The 19,679-nt window shown below is 40.2% G+C and overlaps 2 protein-coding genes and 1 pseudogene across 2 annotated transcripts; all 3 read left to right on the top strand.

The window, feature by feature from the left end:
- The first annotated feature begins 2,379 nt into the window (after positions 1-2,379).
- LOC147820754 (olfactory receptor 5B2-like) lies at positions 2,380-3,324 on the top strand (annotated as a pseudogene).
- An 8,158-nt stretch (positions 3,325-11,482) lies between these two features.
- LOC101698618 (olfactory receptor 5B3-like) lies at positions 11,483-16,780 on the top strand. The gene is made up of 3 exons (XM_004869840.3): positions 11,483-12,408; positions 14,360-14,408; positions 16,697-16,780. Exons 1-3 carry the CDS (start codon positions 11,486-11,488, stop codon positions 16,778-16,780), a joined length of 1,056 nt encoding a protein of 351 aa, XP_004869897.3. The 5' UTR covers positions 11,483-11,485.
- Positions 16,781-18,740: 1,960 nt separating this feature from the next.
- On the top strand, positions 18,741-19,679 carry LOC147820755 (olfactory receptor 5B3-like). Its single transcript, XM_087203632.1, has one exon. It carries the CDS (start codon positions 18,750-18,752, stop codon positions 19,677-19,679), a length of 930 nt encoding a protein of 309 aa, XP_087059758.1. The 5' UTR covers positions 18,741-18,749.

Here is a 19,679-nt window from a genome sequence, read left to right on the forward strand (position 1 = left end):
TGCCATGATTCTTTTTTCATACTACACAGGGCTTCTAAATGAAATAAGAAGCTCTGAAGTCCATTCAACACTTTGCCACCAGCCCATGCTGATTCTTGGAAGGTGGCTTTAACTCTTGTATCTAGAGTGTTTCTCACAGGAAGGGTATCATGTTAGAGCATCACACAGTCTCTCAAGCACTATTTCTTTATGGATAAAGTGAGAATAATACCATTAACCACCTTACAAACACACACACACCTACATACAATATTTATGTGTAAATTCATCATGCTTTATTACAAAACATAGTATATGCTAAAAGTGTTCATTTGTCCCAAAGATAATATATTTACAGGACAATCTCAAAACTGAAATTGTCAGAAGCTTAAGAGAAAGACTTTGGGGATAATAGTGAGTGTTGAGTGGATATTCTTTCCAAGGCTTCAATTCTAAAATGAAATTTTAAATACTGTTACAACATTGAAGAGATTCCAATATAATATTTTAAGATATGGAATGTCCCAGCCAGAAGATCTGTGAGCTGAAGACAGCCTAGAAACTGGATGCTTTCAACATTGGGTCTTTGCCATCTGGTATGGGATGAAGCAGTGAGAAAAAGAATGAATTTTAGGAACAGTAGACTATTTTTCCGGACTAAAATATGAATGTCAATGAAGAAATTTTCAAAAACAATGCCCCATATCAATTTTCAAAATCAACAACTGCACCCTTGGAGAAACTGAAACCAAAAAGCACCTGAGAACATGGTAAATCTCCATGGCACTAGTGCGGGAGAGAAAGCAAAGTGAGAGGGAAGCTTAAAGACTTCAAAATCACTTACAGTGGAAGACCTACATGCCAGCATTCACCTTGATCCCAGCAACATGACGACCAATATTCCGTCCTACTAGAGATATGACAGAGAGCACTCAGCAGGCCAGCAGTTTACAGTATTCAGGCATTATCTTGTTCAACTCTCACAATATTACCTCAATGTATGTCTCATTACTATATTTTCCAGATGGAAATATAATGTTCATTGGAGTTGGCCTGGGATCAGTGATTCTTAGGTGATACATTTCAGGTCTTAAATCTGTCTTCCAAGAACGTAAGCTTTCTGTGTGTCATTCCTGATGTGATGCCTTCATTCAGAATTGCTTGTACATTTCGTCTGAGATCTGAATACATGTGTTTTTCATAGCAGTTTCTCAATAAATATTTCTTAAATGAATGAATAAAGTAATTGTAACAAAATTTTGAGGGTTTAATCACTATCTACATTCAGTGCATTTCAAGAGACACAAATAATTTCCTGCAATTCTGAAACATTTTTTCCTACTTGCTCCCACCACCCAGGTTACCCCACCTCAACTCAGGCAGTGAGAGAGAGGCTATGAGGATTCAAGACCTCAGCTAACCATTAACCTAATCCAGGGGTGGCAAACCTATGGCACGTGTGCCACAGTGGGCTGTTTGTTTTCATTGAAAGCTCTAAAAGGTTCACCATCACTGGTAATATAACGTTTATATATATCCATGTCTATGACATGTAGTTGTGCTGGTGATAAGAAGCATTAGATCCAGGGGAAACTACTGAAAAGCCATTCAGATCTTGTTAATTCAAGAAGGCATTTTTTTTGTTGTTGAAAGAAAGATCACTCAGTCCTATGGATTTTCGTTTCTTTGCTTTTCTCCAAAGAAACAAATATATTCAGTGAACAAGGTGAAATTACCACTGAATGGATCACTTACTTCTTCATTCTGAAACCTGAACAGTGATTTTGAACCAAAGGAGACAGAAAGTAACTATAAATTCAGTTATGTTGAATTTAATTTAGATCTACATTGGACTCTTAGAAAGCACTCAGTATGGTTTAAAGGTTGGTATGGGATTAGAGCAAAGATGGTCAATTAATACTTGCACAACTGGGAATAAATTACTCCAAATCTTGTGCAGAAGCATGGATGTAACAAAAAATCAGGCTCAGTGTGTTAATGAGAGAAGACCCTCAGCACACAACCCAAGGGCTTTCACCAATTCCTGTAGTGAGCAATACAGAAGTGTCAGCTCCTACAGAGCTCAGGAGGAGTGTGGTGGCAGATGGATTCATCCACACAGTTGATTTCATCAAGTTATTTCATTGTCTACAACTTAACCAGTTTTAAAGTTGTGTGCAGAATACATTAGGATTGCTCAGATTTGACAGTATGTAACCTTGTATATAATTAACACATGCATTCAACTTGGTTTTGAAGGTAATGATTTTTCTGGAGAGTAGAGAAGTACAAGTTATTGTTATAATGAAAGACTATGTTGTCTACTTTCCTATTTTGATTCAATTTCTAATCATTCTGTTCCCTTTGTCTCGTTGCTACAAAGGATCTACCTATTCTCAGATGACTCTGATGGATAACGGGACAGAGGTGGCCCAGTTCCTCCTGCTGGGACCGACCGATGACCCACACCTGCAGGTTCCCCTCTTCTTCACCTTCCTCCTCATCTACACCATCACTGTGGCTGGGAACCTGGGGATGCTCCTGCTGATCCTCCTGGACCCTCGTCTGCACACTCCCATGTACTTTTTCCTGGGTAACCTGTCTCTGGTGGACTTTGGATACTCCTCAGCTGTCACTCCCACGGTCATGGCTGGGCTGCTTACGGGAGACCAGGTCATTTCCTACACTGCCTGTGCTGCCCAGATGTTCTCTTTTGCAGTCTTTGCCAGTGTGGAAAATTTCCTCTTGGCTGCAGTGGCCTATGACCGCTATGCCGCAGTGTGTAAGCCCCTGCATTATGCTTCTGGAATGACCACAAATAAATGCACACAACTGATTATAGGTTGTTATGCCATTGCATTCCTGAGCGCGGCCACCTACATTGGGGACACGTTCACTCTCTCCTTCTGTAAACCCAATGTGGTCCATCATTTCTTCTGTGATATTCCAGCAGTCATGGTTCTCTCTTGTTATGATTGACATTGCAATGAGCTGGTTCTTGTTTATGTGGTGAGCTTCAATATCTTTTTTGCTCTCTTAATTATCTGGATATCCTATGTTTTCATTTTTATCATAATCCTAAGGATGCCCTCAAGTGCAGGACCTCGGAAGGCTCTGTCCACCTGTGCCTCCCACTTCACTGCCATCTCCATCTTCTCTGGGACAGTCATCTTCATGTACCTGCAGCCCAGCTCCAGTCACTCCATGGGCACTGATAAAATCGCCTCTGTGTTCTACACCATGGTGATCCCCATGCTGAACCCTGTGGTCTACAGCCTGAGGAACAAGGAGGTCAAGAGTGCATTCTTCAAGCTCAAGAGTAGACTCATCTATTGCTCAAAATAATTTCTAGTTTGGGGTTTTGGTTTGTGCAGTGCACAATTCCTAGATTTTTTTCCTCTCAGATCTTCACCATGTACCACCTCACAGCAAAGGTAAATTCCTGAAATGATACACGCTTATCTCTCCAAAGTCTGTTGTCTGGAAAACAGAAACGTTCTGTCCAGAAATAAATACCTAAATGAGAATGGCAATGAAATCTTAAGATCTCCTTTTGCAAAGCCATATTAGGGATATGGGTGTTTCACTTATTTTCTTGCATTTTTCCTACATCAGGTGAATACAAACGTGTGTGCAACAGGCCCTCGTAGAGGCCACAACACAAGAAATGCATTCAAGTTTCTCATTTTGTGTCTCACATACGGATGCTGTGAATGGGTTAGAATTAAATGCAGTGTGGCTATCTGTGTCGGTCAATTTTATGTTACTCTCAGTGAACGAAATGATGCCCAGACAATGGGGAAACATTGATGTTTGTGTGTCCAAAAGAGTTCAGGACTGGAAGCAGCGGGCTCAGGAAGGCAGATCTGCCCTCCCCACTGTGGGAGTGAACCCCAAACCTGGAGAGCTCTTGGGAAACAGCATCAGGAGGGGATGGCGCTCTGCCTGTGTGTGTCTGCTTCCTCCCACTGTGCCCCTCTGTCCCTCACTGGGAGGTCCTGCTTCTCTCAGTCTGCACAGCAGAGCTGGGGCCTGAGCCTGGGTCCCACCCCTTGAGTCTCCAAGGCTTCACCTCCATGCCGTCTCGGGCCTGTGACCCAGACTGAGTTGTCCTGCTGCCGTCCTCGGGCCCAGCCTGTGGGGAGCACAGCGAGGGACAGTGTAGCCTCCACACAACCCGATCTGACACCACACCAAGCCCTCTTACACATAGGTCCTCACAGCGTGCTGGGCTCCTGCACTGGGGATGCCCACTCACCATGAGTACATAATTATGGATCATTGAACTTTGGTGTCAGAATATCTGTCTTGATGAAGATTTCTTTCTTTCTTTCTTTCTTTCTTTCTTTCTTTCTTTCTTTCTTTCTTTCTACCCTAGGAGTCCTATTTTGAGAAAAGTGTGATATTAGTAAATGAAAATGTGTGCTTTCCCTTTGTACATTGCACTGAGAGATCCATAAATATGGCATCTCACACAAATTGATATTTATGTTATTTTGTACAAACACACTCTAGTTTAATGTACCAAAGGATACAAGAGACTACAAAAATGCAGGAAAAGGAAAAGTATTTTAATGTACTAATGAATTACTACAAACTTTCTGTTTAAAAATTGACAAGAAACCGATAAAGTTCTACAGTTTTCTTTGAGCAAATGCTTTGAAATTGTTTATTCTGACCACACATTTTTAGTTGAATCACATTCTCTCTGGTCACTCCTCAGTCATTCACCCCTCTAATTTCTCATTGATTGTCTTGCCATTTCTTCACATCAACCAGGCTCAGGCCTCATGGCCTTTACACTTGCCGTTCCCCCATGTAGAAGTTTCTGATAACATCTGGTTCTTGGCTTTACAACTATTGACTCATGGGGTCCATGATGATCAACTGCATGCCCTAGTCACTCCCTACTCACCATGCACACTGGCTCCTCTTCCAAGTCCTTCATTATTTTTACCAGCACTCACTTACTACATACTCCTGTTTTTCTCATTCCATATCCCAGATTAATGTGTCCACCAAGAAGGGCACTGGTTCTCTCCGGGTTAGCTCACACGGTCATCTGCCCCTGAGGAGATGTGTTTTTGTGGCAGCCTCTCAATAAACATTTGTCAAATGAATTAATAAAATTCTTGAACTTGGTTTTCCTGCCTGCTGTGCAAGCACAAGGACCCAAATTCGATCCCTGGTACCAAAAAATAAAATAATATAAAATACTTGAACTTTAGGGGATTGTACCAAAATTTGGAGCCCCTGAAACATTGGCTACGATAGTGATTCATGCAAAAAAACTTTCTAGGTCAAGATTCACTGCATTTCAAGAGGGAGGGACCATTAATTTTCTGCCTTGCTAAAATGTTTCCTTCCTACATTCTCAATCAGTTCTCCCGATCCTCACCTGTAGACAAAATGATTTCCTGGAAATCCCACTATGGAGTAGATCATCTCAAAACTTCTCATCATTTTGACCTGAAAGTGTCATCTCATTAGGTGGCAAGTTCACATCAAATAACTAGTGTTGGGTAATTCACAAGGACATGTAAAATATGAACAATTTAAAGGGCTCCTTTCTGATTATATTTCAGAAATTGCTCCATAAACATGAATTATACATTTAAGTAAAATGATTCTCAGGATGGTACAGAATGATGCCATTTGGGATTGTGACAGGCTCAATAATGGCCCACAAAAGAACCAAGTGCTCATTCTGAAATGTTTCAGTGTTATTCTGTGTGGCCCAAAACACTGCAGATGTGATTAAGTGAAATATTTTAGCAAAGAATGGTCCTTCAAGGTTATCTGTATGTGCCCTAAGCCTAAAAGCAATCCCTTGTATCCTTATAAAAATGAAATTAACAAGATTGAATCATAGACAAAGGAGGAGTCAGGGAAAACCTGTGATGTGGCCACAAGCCATGGAATGCTGGTGGTCACTGGAAGATGGAAGTGGTCAACAATGAAGTCCACTCTGAAAACAGTGAAGAGACCATAGATTTCTGCTCACTGACATGATTTCTGTCATCTGGTTTCCAGAATGTGAAAGAATCAAACAGTACACATTGATTAAGTTTGCTGGAATTTGTTGCAGCAGCCACAGGAATCTAACAAAAACCCTCATTGTTTTCTTCTGTGTGATAATCTTCTTTGCTAATGAAATATTTGTTTGGAAGAATTCACCAGTGAAGCCACCTGTGACTGGGATTTCCTTTGTTAGGAGGTTATTTCTTGTTAATTTATCTCCACAAGTTCTAGATACCTTCAGGTGTTCTCTTTCTCTGAAGTCAGTTCTAGTAGTGCACGACTTTCCAGAAATTTATATTTTATCTGTGTTACTCAATTACTTTGTGTACAATTACTCATAATATTTGCTTATAATCATTCTTACTTCTATAAGGTAATTAGTTATTTCTTTGCCTTCATGTATAAGTTTGGTAATTTTGAATTTTCTCTTTTTCATAGCTTGTGCAGTTTTTGTCATTTTGGTATAAAACACACTCATACACAATAATGAATGAAGTTATATCAAAGGAGAAATTATAAAGTAGTTTGAGAAAAATGATCATGAAAACAATACATGCAATTTTTGTTGTAGCAAGAAAAAAAAAAGGTCAACTGAAATTTATCAAAGGATTATTTTAAGTGAACAACCTACCCTGAAATTTTAAGGATTTGACATTAAAATATGAAAACTAAAACTGAAAGTAGCATGAAGAAAGAAACAAGATTAGAGCAGAGTAAAACAAAGAGAATGAAGAGAAAATAATAGAGGAAATCAACAAAAACCTAAAGTTGATTCTCGATTTTCATTCAAAATTTCCTTAATATCTTTGCACATATTTAGCCAGTTGAGGTGAACATAAAGTGTGTGCATCTTCCACTTAGTTACACTCAGTTTTTCTCTCTCTTTTGGAATTAAGCATACTTCTGTTCTTCACATATCTCACATTTATGCTGGGAATTTGACTTTTGTAATATAGCAGTGTGATACTTTCCCCTCTGCAAGGCTATTTTGTGATTTCTTGGAGTGGGTCTAGCTGTTTATTTAGTAAATGGCCTAGAACAGTTTAAAAAGTGTTTTGTTTCATTTTGTTTTTCTTTGTGTGCTCTGATGTTTTGGTTCCTTTCCCTGGTGTTAGCTTTCAGTATCGTAGACATGCTTGTCTGTTTTTTCTTTTTCTTGATTTTTCACCTATTTTCTGTAAATATTTTGACAATTTATCAGAGTCTTAGCAAAGTCTATTCTGAGAGTTTTCCTTATATTTGCAATATTTCTGTAGAGTAACAACAGGCCCTTGAAATACTCTGGTGTACCATTTTTCCTGCCTGTGTCATAAAGGACTCAGAAGGTGTACTCAGAACCCAGTAGAAAAACACTTCAATTCTTATCTTCCATCCTTTATTTAACTACAATCACAGTGCTACTGTCACATCAGGTTATGATTACAGATGTCAGGTATTAGGATCTGATATTGTGGGGCACGGTTCACCCTCTAATGGGTTTACTTTGCACATAAGTTACACAGATTAAAAGGGTAAGCGGAGGTCCCACTACATGTGCTGCTCCAGGCACTGGCTGAAGGGGGCATCACCATCCAGAGCTGCAGGGGCTGGAGCAGGAAGACAGGTGACAGTGACCCCAAGAGAGAAGAGAGAACAACTCGGGCTCTGTGTGTTCCAAACATCATAATGTCTTCCCCATGCACTATCAGTCCTGCCTGGGTGAAACAGGGCAAGATTGCATGGGGAAACAGATGGCTTATTTTGATACAGGATTGTTGTGACCCACACTGATTCTAATTTCATAAATAATGCATACAACATTTAACCCTGAAACTCCTGACGGTTCAGAAACTGTGTTGTGCTTTGTATAGTAATCCTTTTGGAAATCCTATGAGGACAACAAACAGTATTTCCCCCTGTTAGGAAAGACATGGTGAGGCAGAGAGAGATGAAACTCTGACTTGGGTTTCTGGTGAAACCACGTAGATGGACAGAAAAAATACTTAAGACCACCCTTGCCTGTGCCTAGGGAGATGTGGTGAGTCCTTGTGGGAGTGCAGAATGGAGAGAGGGCACAGGGACAGGGAGACTCTGTCGGTTATTGTAGAAATGCATTCCCAGGACAGAAGTCGGATGGTAACCTAGCTGAGTCTGTAAGAATAGGGAGGTTTCTTGAAGTGTAATAGAGAATGACAAAAAATAAGAATAAAACAAAAACAGTAAATAAAAAACTGTTAAAAAAAACAAATGTTGATGAAGATGTGAAACATTCGGCCTGGCTGAGTTAGGGAAGATCAGACTTGAAGGACTTCTTCAGGAAGCAGTTTGGCTGTTTCATATTCAAAAAAACAAACACATACTACTGGATAATCCAACCTGACCACTAAGTATTTACTGATATGACCTGAAAATCTATACACAAACAAAAACCTACCTGCAAATGTTTACATCAGCCTTAATTATAATACCACACACTGAAACCAACACAATGTGCCTCAACTGCAATGTGAAAAAAAATAGTTTGCAATGTCCACATGGTGGAATACTACTCAGCAATGAAAAGATTGCACTATAACTCTTGGAAAGAGGGGAGGGATGAGGAAAGATGAGGGAGGGTAAACAGACCAAAAGTGATCAAGATGTGTTACACATGCACTGCTTCCCCAAAACAAACCACACCAGGCTGTTTTGCAAACATACACTCATAAAAGTCTTAAAAGGTGATTAGCCCATCAAGAAAAGATAGGCTAATCACAGGTCCTTAGGTGACAATAGTAAGGGCAAATGACAGAATCAGGGACCTCGGATTCTAGGATGATGCCTAAGGACATTCTCACAATCACAAAATTACACAGTGTACTCGATGCAAGAGGTGCTACATGGATGAGGATGAGTCAAAGAGAAGCTGGGGTACACGGGTTCCTGCGGCTGGAGTGGTGGTTACGTGATTACGGGTGACCACGCGCTAAACACGCGTGGGTGTTACTGCATGTGAGTTACAGATCAACCAGAAGCTCCAAAAAGAAGCAAGCAATGTCGAACACTGCAGAAACATTTACTCTCGATCCCCGCAGACAGCTTAATTGCTTCTTCCCTGAGAAAGGAGGACGTGGAGCCAGAGTCAGTCTCACAGGAGAATTCTCTGGGGCCTCCAAGTCTGTACAGTTCTCCCCAAGCTGGGTGAAAGCCTGCTGCGACTCAGCATCATGCTATTTGAGGAGGAAAACTGCCCGCCTCACCGCCCGGGAGTTACTCCTTCAGCTGTGGTGGTCATTCTCATGCACATGGGCCCTCTTCTCACCCGAGGATTTGCTCTGAGCCCTCAGCCCTGTCAGGGAACCGTCTCAGAGACAAGAATTACCCTGGCTGACTTGCAAATGAGAAGCTCTCATGAGACGCCTTCTAGGCTGCTCTTATTTGTTATTGATAGACTTGACCTGCAGCTTATGTAAGGTGCATTTTTTAAGGATAAGGGAAGTAGTCTAAGAAACAGAATGAATTCGTGGCAGATTTGGAACTTGATGCGTGTTAATGCTCTTTCCTCCATTTTTTGACTGCTCTCCAGAAGTTGGAATCTTTTGGCCACTGCCAGGGAGAGAAGTCCTGGAAGAGAATTGGATCATATCCAATGTCTGATAGAGCAATTTCAGACACACCATTAGGAACTGACTCTTCTGCCTCTTCCCCCAAACTGGTAATCTTGTGTATTCTATAGTTAATAACTCCGGAGAGTTACTGAAAAAGAGAAAAAGTTGGCTTCAATACTTTTCCAAAAATTCAGGTGAGCCTGTTGTGTGAATGTCAGAACTTCCATAGAGGCAGGTTAGGGATTGTCGTGACACTTCGTGTTCATTTCTCCAAAAATACAAAGAAAAAATAAGGCTCATTGACACTGGTTACTGGATGCTCCTGTATTTTTTCACTATTTAACTATCACTAGAGGTAAACAAACAAAAATAAACATACAGAAACCCAGAACAGTGGAATGATCCTTCTTTGAATGACAAAGGGTCCTAAATGGATTAACATGTTCTGAACTACATTTCAGCCTTTGCCCCACAATGTCATTCAGATTCATGTGGACAGTGACATGGAAGAAGTGTATGTCATTCATTAAGGAGCAGATGGCTTTACATCTTGCTCTTTGTGTGTATTCATATTAGCTGTGCAATTTTAGAGGGTCAAATAACTAATCAAATTTCCTTGATGATAAAGGAAGAATAATAATACTGATGTTGCTAACTCTATTACACATGAATACATACATAAACACATTTATATATAAAGCTTTGCTTGCTGGTATTTGCTAGTCATCAGTGTGTTGACTACATAATTATTGGTGTAGACAATTATTAATGTGTCAGGCTTATAGTTGAGTTTGAAGAAGGTTTAGAAGACATGGTAGGTAATAGTAGAAAGCTTGAGGTGTAGATCCTTCCAAAGACATCAATTCAAATAAATCATGCAAGTGCAGTACCACATGCCTAGGGTCCCAGGTACTCAGGCAGGAGGATGGTTTTGGCCCAGAAATTTCAGGAAGGAAGGAAGGAAGGCAGGAGAGGCACTGCTGGGATTCAGGTGCTAAACTCATCTTCAGCCCAATCAAAAGTTGATGTTTTTAGTCACCTGATGACAATGTGTGTAAAAGTGCTAGTTGTAATAACCATGTGACTGTGTTTAAAAGGTCACAGTGTGACTCAGAGCTGGTCAACTCATTTGGGACAGTTTGTAGATGAAAGCAGGGTCATTTTGCTTTCTTGGACTTTGATATGTTTGTTTATTTTATCTCCAAATACATGAAAATATATAGTAATCAACAGTGCAACCTCATGAATCACTTAGTTCATGGTGAAATTGAAAACGCTGTGTTGGGTCCCGAGAAGACAAGGATGGATTGTTGGATGAGTTTTATTCGATTTCATTTAAATTAACCTTTAAACATAGGTACCCTGTGAATGGGTTAAACTTTGGCATGGGGCCAGAGTAGAGATTTCCAATTAACACTTGTGTAAATGTCAAGGAATTTTTCAATGTCACATGATCCAAAAATTGACACATATGTATGAAGCAATCAAATACAGAATGCTGCAGGCAGGAGAGAGTGAGTGCACTTTAATGTGTCCACAGGAGGTTTTCATGGGTAAGCAACACTGAAGTCTCAGCTGTTGCTTCATTCAGATGTAAATTACCATATGCATCCAGGCAAACAAGTAATTTTCATTAAGTTTTAAACTTATCTGGCACTCAGTTTATAAATGTATAAACATTTTAAAAGGTGATAGATGAGTCATGGAGATGCTTCAGGAACAGCATTATGTACACTGTGTGTATTGAAAGCACCATATTTAGTTTTCTACACCTTGCAATTTTCTGAAGAATGCTGAAATACAAATCATCACAATAAGGACAAAATATGGACGTTACTTAATGGTTTCCCACTACAGTTCAGTTTATGATGCTTTTGTTTTTTACATTGGTAAAGAGCAACTAAAGTGTTGATTCTCAGATGACACTGATGGAGAACAGGACAGAGGTGACACAGTTCCTCCTGCTGGGACTGACCGATGACCCACACCTGCAGGTTCCCCTCTTCATCACACTCCTTGTCATGTACACCATCACTGTGGCTGGGAACCTGGGAATGATCCTGCTGATCCTCCTGGATCCTCATCTGCACACTCCCATGTACTATTTCCTGGGTAACCTGTCTCTGGTGGACTTTGGATACTCCTCGGCTGTCACTCCCATGGTCATGGTTGGGCTGCTTACAAGAGACCAGATCATATCGTACAATTCCTGTGCCTCTCAGATGTTCTTTTTTGTAGCCTTTGCTACTGTGGAGAGTTTCCTCTTGGCTTCCATGGCCTATGACCGCTATGCAGCAGTGTGCAAGCCCTTGCACTACACCACCAACATGACCACAAATGTGTGTTCTTGTCTCATCACTGGCTCCTATATCTGTGGCTTCCTGAATGCCTCCATCCACATTGGGGACACATTCAGACTCTCTTTCTGTAAAAACAATGTGGTCCATCATTTTTTCTGTGATATTCCAGCAGTCATGGTTCTCTCCTGCTCTGATAGACATGTGAGTGAGCTTGTTCTTGTTTATGTTGTAGGTTTTAATATCTTTTTTGCTCTCCTTGTTATCTTATTATCCTACATTTTCATTTTTGGCACCCTCCTGTGGATGCGCTCAGGTGCTGGATATAAGAAGGCTCTGTCCACCTGTGCCTCTCACTTCACAGCTGTCTCTATCTTCTATGGGACAGTCATTTTCATGTACCTGCAGCCCAGCTCCAGTCACTCCATGGACATGGACAAAATTTCATCTGTATTTTACACCATGGTGATCCCCATGCTGAATCCACTGGTCTATAGCCTCAGGAACAAGGAGGTCAAGAATGCATTCACAAAAATTATTTTGCGGCAATATCATTAAGACTTTGATTTTACTGGTAGTGTGGCAATGTCTAGTTTCAGATATCTCTAACCTTCATGAACCAATTTTTATTTTAAGGCCCACACTGAACTCCTATGCCTGGAGTGACACTCAATCTTGGAGAAAAAAGAAAACATTATGTGCTAATATAACATTTGTACTCAAGTAGGATATCTCAGGATCTAATTGAGGTAGTAAGTCATATTACATCTGTATTAAACCTGAATCACTGCTTTGAATAATGGGAGCACAGAGAAGCCCAATAACAAAACTGCTTTTCAAAGTCCCCTGAGGACACATGCAGATGTGGCAGGAGAATTTGCCTGAATTAATTGTAGGATGGATACCTGTGACAGATAATTTTATATATCACTCTGCCTGGGTTCAGGACAAACCCATATACCTGTGAAATATATTTGTGTGTGTTTCTATTAGGGTATTTATAAATGTCTCCATATATTAATCCTGAAATGAAGGGAGACCACTATAATCCACAGAGTGGGCAGCCATCATGTATGCCCTGCAGAACACAGACCTGCAGAAAGGGCAGATCCTATGTCTCCCTCTTCTTTAACTGGTAGCTCTCTCTCTTCTCCCTCTGTGCCTCAGAGCTCCTGCCTCATTGGCCTAGGTGTCCAGACTCTTGCCAGAGTTACAGCTCAGCCTCTCCAGGTACAGGCTTTTGACTCAGACTGAGCTGCACCCCCAGTCTTTCCAGTTCTGCAAATTGGAAGGATCTTCAATCCATTAGTACAGTCAGCCCAGAAAATAGGCTACATGGTTGTGAACAACAAGACTGTAGGAATGGGGCTTCCTGGGTCCTGTAAACTCATCTCACCATACACAGGCTGTCTGATGGAATAATACTACTTAATGTTGGCCCTCTGGATTTTGGTTTGGCTTTGGTCTCATTCTTTTCCACTCCCCTATTCATTTGTGTCTGTTTGTGATGGGAAATTTTATGCTGTTTTGTTATATTTTGGGATTATGTAAGTTGCTTCTGATTTTTATAGATATTTATAGCTAAGAGTTTGCCTTGAGTCTCAGAAGAGACTTGAACTTAGACTTTTGAAAAGTGCTAAAACTGTTGAGATCTCCAGAAAGGAATTCTTCATTTTGTATTGTACACAAGATAGTTTTATCATCTTAGGTGGAATTGTGACCTCCGTTTATTTGGAGAGAAAGTATGGTGTAAGGAAATGTGTTCAGAGTATCAAGTTGTCAAGGGTGAGATGTGGCCATTAGGATGGAGTAGCAAATTAATTGACCTTGGGATCCACCTCAGGGCTGGGAGGAGCAAACTCTACTCTATCTGAGTGGGTCATAGAGGCCTGCTTTACATCAACATCTGTCCTCTACCCCTTACTTTCTGCCATTGTTCCCCTCCTATGTATACCAAATAGCTCTGCTGTGACACTCCCTCTGCTGTGGTATTTCTGCTTTGAACCTGCCAACCATACTGAATCTCCATCATCCAGGAGCTAAATGGGACTTTTTCTCCCTGGGCTGTATGTGATGCATTTGTGTCTCAATGGCAGGAAGGCTATAATATAGTCTGGATCTCTATCATTAAGGAACTATCAAGGGCTTTGATGTTTACTTGTTTTTGTTTTCAAAATCAGGAAGTATCAGTCTTATTCTCTTCATTTTCAAGACTGTTTGGACTACTCATGGCCCTTTGCACTTATATATATACATTGAAGCATTAGTTTTTCCTTTCATGGAGCAGGCCTTTAGAATTTTGACACAGGCTGCCTGATAGAGGGGAAAGCATTTCCTGTGCAGTTATTCTCTAATTTAGGCTGACAAAGACTTCACCTGCAGCTGCACCTGCAAGACCATGCAGCCTCCTCAGACTCTGAGACAGGAGAGAGACAACTGGAGAGTAATGGGTGTGCTTCAACCAACAGAAAATATTCCCATCAATTCTTCCTAAAGTGCACTGTCCACACTAATACATGTCTCAGACACAATTGACCAAGCACATGTACAGAAATACACAATGTTGAACACCACTATTTTCTGTGCTCTGTGTTACCCAGGCTGGATTAATTTAAAAAAATAAAACATTGCTATTTAACTTTACGGAATACTTGGTGTCTACTACAAATGTCCTGTGGTTTGTATATATAGTCTGATAATATTCTTAGCCATTATTAGAGGATGAGATGATATTATCAATCTTTTCTGTGTTAGTCAGCTTTCCCTTCCCAGGACAAAATACCTGACCCCAGAAACATAAAGGAAAGTTTAATTTTGGCTTAGAGATTTAGAAGTTTTCATCCATGATTGTCTGACTGCTGCCTAGAAACAGCCTGTAGGAAGGGCATGGTAGAGGACGGATGCTCAATTCTTGGTGAGAAAAAGCAGGAAGCCAAGGGACAGAGCAAGAGCAGGAAATATCTCCTCCAAGTGGGCCCCACCTCCCAACAGCCCATTCAGCCGTGAATTCACTGACTCACCCTCATGTTCCAATCATCTTCCAAAAGTCCCACCTCTAAGCACATGAGAGAGTGAGCCACATCTTACATCTAAACCATAAAATATTTCTTACTGACATAAGCTGAAATTTGGAAAGGTTAAGTTCCCCAACTGGAGGCTCAGCTGCCTTCGTCACAGAACCAACTTGCAACCACACCCAAGCTTGTGGCCATGAGAGCAGTATGATAAGCTTTCCAGGGACTGAGAGTGCAGAGAGGACTGTGTAGAGGACAGAATGGATCAATCCCCTTTATGGGAGAAAAGCCATTCCCGGGTCTTAAGTGTAATAATGTGGTAAGGTTGTGGGGATTTTTCTTTTTAAACATTTTTTGGGAAGGTGCTTTTAGGAAACAGAAAATAATCTATTACACAGAGGGTGACTGTCATGAACAGTATTGTAGTATATAATTCAAAATAGAAGAGAGGATTTTGAATATAGTATTTGAAACACAAGTAGTAACTATTTGGAGTAATGGATAACTAAAGTGCCCTGAGCTTGAAAGTACACCTTGTATATGTGTACTCAAAAGTCACACTGTACTTCATAAAGATATTCGATTATTGTCTGTCAATAAAATAAATCATTAAATAAATATATAAAAATAAAATAATATAACATTTTTTTCTGAGAAGATGAAGCATCGTTGAAAAACAGTAAAACTGATACTAAAAAAAATCTTAAAACTACAACGAAATAGGAACGCATTACACTTGGGAATGGAAAATGATAAAGCCATTTCCATAAACAGTGGGGAGTTCTTATTCAATTAAGTATACTTACCATATAACCAAACAAACCAATTACTGAATATTTACTCAAATGAAATAAAAATTTATATTCACACAAAATTGTTAGCCAATGTTTAGATCAACTTTTTTCATCATCACCAAACACAAGATCAAGCAAAGTTACCCTGAAACAAGAGGGAGAAAAATAATGTTTAAACTTCATTTTTGATATATAACTCCCTAATAAAAATATTTTGCCGCAGATATAAGTAACAAAATGCACCCCAACTGAGTTTGTGCTAAGCAAAAGATCCTGCCATCAGAGACCACATTTCTAGGATTTGAAGAAAGGACATTTTTGCAAAGGCCAAATTATATAGAAAAATTGTTTACTAGTTCCCAGGAAACTGGGTAACGAAGTTGACAACAAAGAAATCAGTAAACTAGACAGTGCTTACATGACTATACATTTAACAGACATTTTTAGAACTCTTATACTTTGTGCATATTGCTGTGTGTGATTTATGCATTAACGAGTAATTTACAGAGCATATGTAAATACTCAAAATGTCCAAGTTGTTCCCCACAGGCAGTTTGTTTCTTCCCTAGGAAAGAGGTAGAGACCTACAGATGCTCTCCTGGGGAAGTCCCCTGAGAGCTCCGTGCCTTTATAATCTACCCCTGCTTCCCATCCTGGGCTTCTGATACACCACATGACTCCAGGCCACTTCATTTTATAGGGACCAGACTGCAGTCTTACCCCTTGAATAGCCTTTATTTTTCTGAATGTAGACAGTTGTTCATGCAAACAGGCTTTCTCCCAATTTTATGACTTTCTAGGAGCCTGCAACATAATTAAAGACATACCTCAAAATAAAAATTATTTTAAGTGACTTGAACATGATAGCATCTAGTTATAAATACAACCTGTGAATTGTGTGGCAGAGATCATTTTATTGATTTTATTTTACAGTTGAGGAGGAGGTAAGTGACTCTTCTAAGGAGCTAAAAAATATTCATGGTAGATTCAGAACTTGAATCCATATTAATGCCCTTGTTCCATAGGTCCCTTCCTGCCTCAGATACCCAGGAACCATTGACCGGAGGGACAGCTTTTCTGCTAGAAGTGGTCCATTAATCCATGCTTGAATTTCTGATTTTAGCTTCACTGTCGAGATTGCTGCATGTTTTCAAGGAGCTAAGTAAGCTACTATAATCAAAATGCACTCTTAGCAAAACTGTATGTTGTGTAGGAGACATGGAACAGCTATACTCACTGTGATTTAATAAGCACAGAAATCTGTTTTAATTTTTTTTCCTTAGAGGTGACTAGGGAATACAAATGGCTAAAATTCCATTGGTAGGCAGTCAAAATTGTTTAAGGTACAACATTTTGGTCCTCTAAAAATTTTAGCCAAAAACAACAGTACAGGTGATGCAATGACTGGTGGTGGAAATGTCCTCTTCTTCCCTACATGGTAACAGCACTGGGAATAAAGAAAAATGAAACTGAGGGGTGAAAGAAGCCTTATTTAGGTTAAAGAAAGGATCAAAAAGAATTAGCAAGTTCTGAATTTCATTTTAATATCCTCTTTATAAATTTGTCCTTATCATTTCTAGCACATCCATCCACAATAATACAGTGTGACTAAATCACAAGTTGCTAATTATGTTGTTAATATGTTACTGTAGAGTGTCATAAAGCTCTCAAATCTTCATTTGCCTTAATGGTAAAAAACAAAGTAGCAGTACCTGCACATGGGTAAGACACACACACACACACACACACACACACACACACACACATCAAGCCAGGACTATTGTTAACATAGGAATATTTGCTAAATAGGCCCTGGGTGTTGAGTCTGCAAACGTAATACTCTCAGGGCTTTGGATCATAAAGTGAAGTTGCCAAAGGTTAAGGAAGAAGGTGGCTGGGAATAGCATTTAGCCTGGGATAGAAGCCTTTCAAAGACTTCACCTTCAAATGAAAAGCATCAAAACACTATTCCTCCACAACACCAGCCTCAAGTGAAATATTTTTAAATTTTGCTACATTTTGTTTTTAACTGACAAATAATAATTGCACATATTTATTAGGTTCAATGTGATGTTTTAATATCTATTTCCAACACTGAGTGTGCCACGGAAGACAGACTCCAGGCTAAGGTCGAGGCGCAAACTGAATGTTCAACCCTCAATCTCAGTAGCTCAAATACTGGTACATACTACTGAGAGAGAGAAGGAGCACAAGAAATGAACACTTTCTTTCCCTCTTCCTTTCTTCCTTCCATTTTGTTTTGTGGGGTTTTTTTAGCTTCAGCTGTTGTTTATTGCCACACAGGTGGGCTCTGTAGCAAGAGGCCTGGAGGTTGTGGCCAGATTCTTTCAATGCCAAGCTAAACTGTGGATTTCAAGAAAGAAATTAAACAAAAACAAAACAAATGAAACTCCATGGTACTAAAATAAAACTACATGAGACAACTAAAGCAGCCAGAGAATAGCTGGGGTGCATAGAGAGAATCCCAGTGACCCTATTGTGTGAGCAGAGCTACTGGGGCAAGCAGGTTTCAAGACTTCAAAACTCACCCACACCTGAAAACTGGCATAATGTCTCAAGAAACATAGAGTCCCCCATTCTGTTTGAATAATTCCTGTATTCATGCAGCTCACAACTCAGAATTTAAAGATACTTTTTATGCATCTTCATCTTTACTTTTAATAATAGTGCCTTCAGTAGATATCATTACTCTTTTCTTGTTCACACACTATGTACATATTTATGTATAAAACTTCAGACATATCATGATGAATCATTCAAAAATTTACCAAGTATTAGTTTATAAGTACATAAAACTTGAAAACTGGAGAGAGTATTCCTGTAGATATTTCCAGTTAAACAGTCTGTAACTCTAAAGATAATTAAGGAAGTCAGTTTTGTAGTTAACCCCACATTCAGATATGGAGAAACTTGAAATACATATTTTTCTAACAAAGAACTCCACATGCCATATAAACACTTTTACTTCAGTGGAAGATCTCTTCCACAATATCTATTGACATTCTTGGTCTTTAATTTCCTTTGTTGCAAGGCATCTTTGGTTCCCAAATAACACTGATGGAGAACAGCACAGAAGTGACCCAGTTCCTCCTGCTGGGACTGACTGATGACCCACACCTGCAGGTTCCCCTCTTCTTCACCTTCCTCCTCATCTACACCATCACTGTGGCTGGGAACCTGGGGATGCTCCTGCTGATCCTCCTGGACCGTCATCTGCACACTTCCATGTACTATTTCCTGGCCAACATGTCTCTGGTGGACTTTGGATACTCCTCAGCTGTCACTCCCACAGTCATGGCTGGGCTGCTTACAGGAGACCAGGTCATTTCCTACAATGCTTGTGCTGCTCAGCTGTTCTTGTTTGTAGCCTTTGCCACTGTGGAAAATTACCTCTTGGCCTCCATGGCCTATGACCGCTATGCCGCAGTGTGTAAGCCCCTACACTACACCACCACCATGACAACAAGAGCGTGTGCATGGATGGTCATAGCCTCCTACAGCTGTGGCTTCCTGACGGCCTCCATCCATGTCGGAGACATATTCAGTCTCTCCTTCTGTAACTCCAATGTGGTCCATCATTTTTTCTGTGATGTTCCAGCAGTCATTGTTCTTTCCTGTTCTGATAGACATGTGAGTGAGCTGGTTCTTTTTTATCTTGAGTCCTTTAATATGTCTTTTGCTCTCCTCATTATTTTGATATCCTATGCCTTCATTTTTGTGACCATCCTAAATATGCACTCGGGTGCAGGATATCAGAAGGCTCTGTCCACCTGTGCCTCCCACTTCACTGCCGTCTCCATCTTCTATGGAACGGCCATCTTCATGTACCTGCAGCCCAGCTCCAGTCACTCCATGGACACAGACAAGATGGCGTCCGTATTCTACACCATGGTGATCCCCATGCTGAACCCACTGGTCTACAGCCTGAGGAACAAGGAAGTCAGGAGTGCACTCATAAAAATTATTTTGAAGGCAAAAAATCCTTAG

The sequence above is a fragment of the Heterocephalus glaber genome, unplaced genomic scaffold (assembly GCF_053883595.1).
Source record: "Heterocephalus glaber isolate CG9 unplaced genomic scaffold, H.glaber_assembly_v1.0 deba00001805, whole genome shotgun sequence".
In the NCBI taxonomy this organism is placed as follows: domain Eukaryota; kingdom Metazoa; phylum Chordata; class Mammalia; order Rodentia; family Bathyergidae; genus Heterocephalus; species Heterocephalus glaber.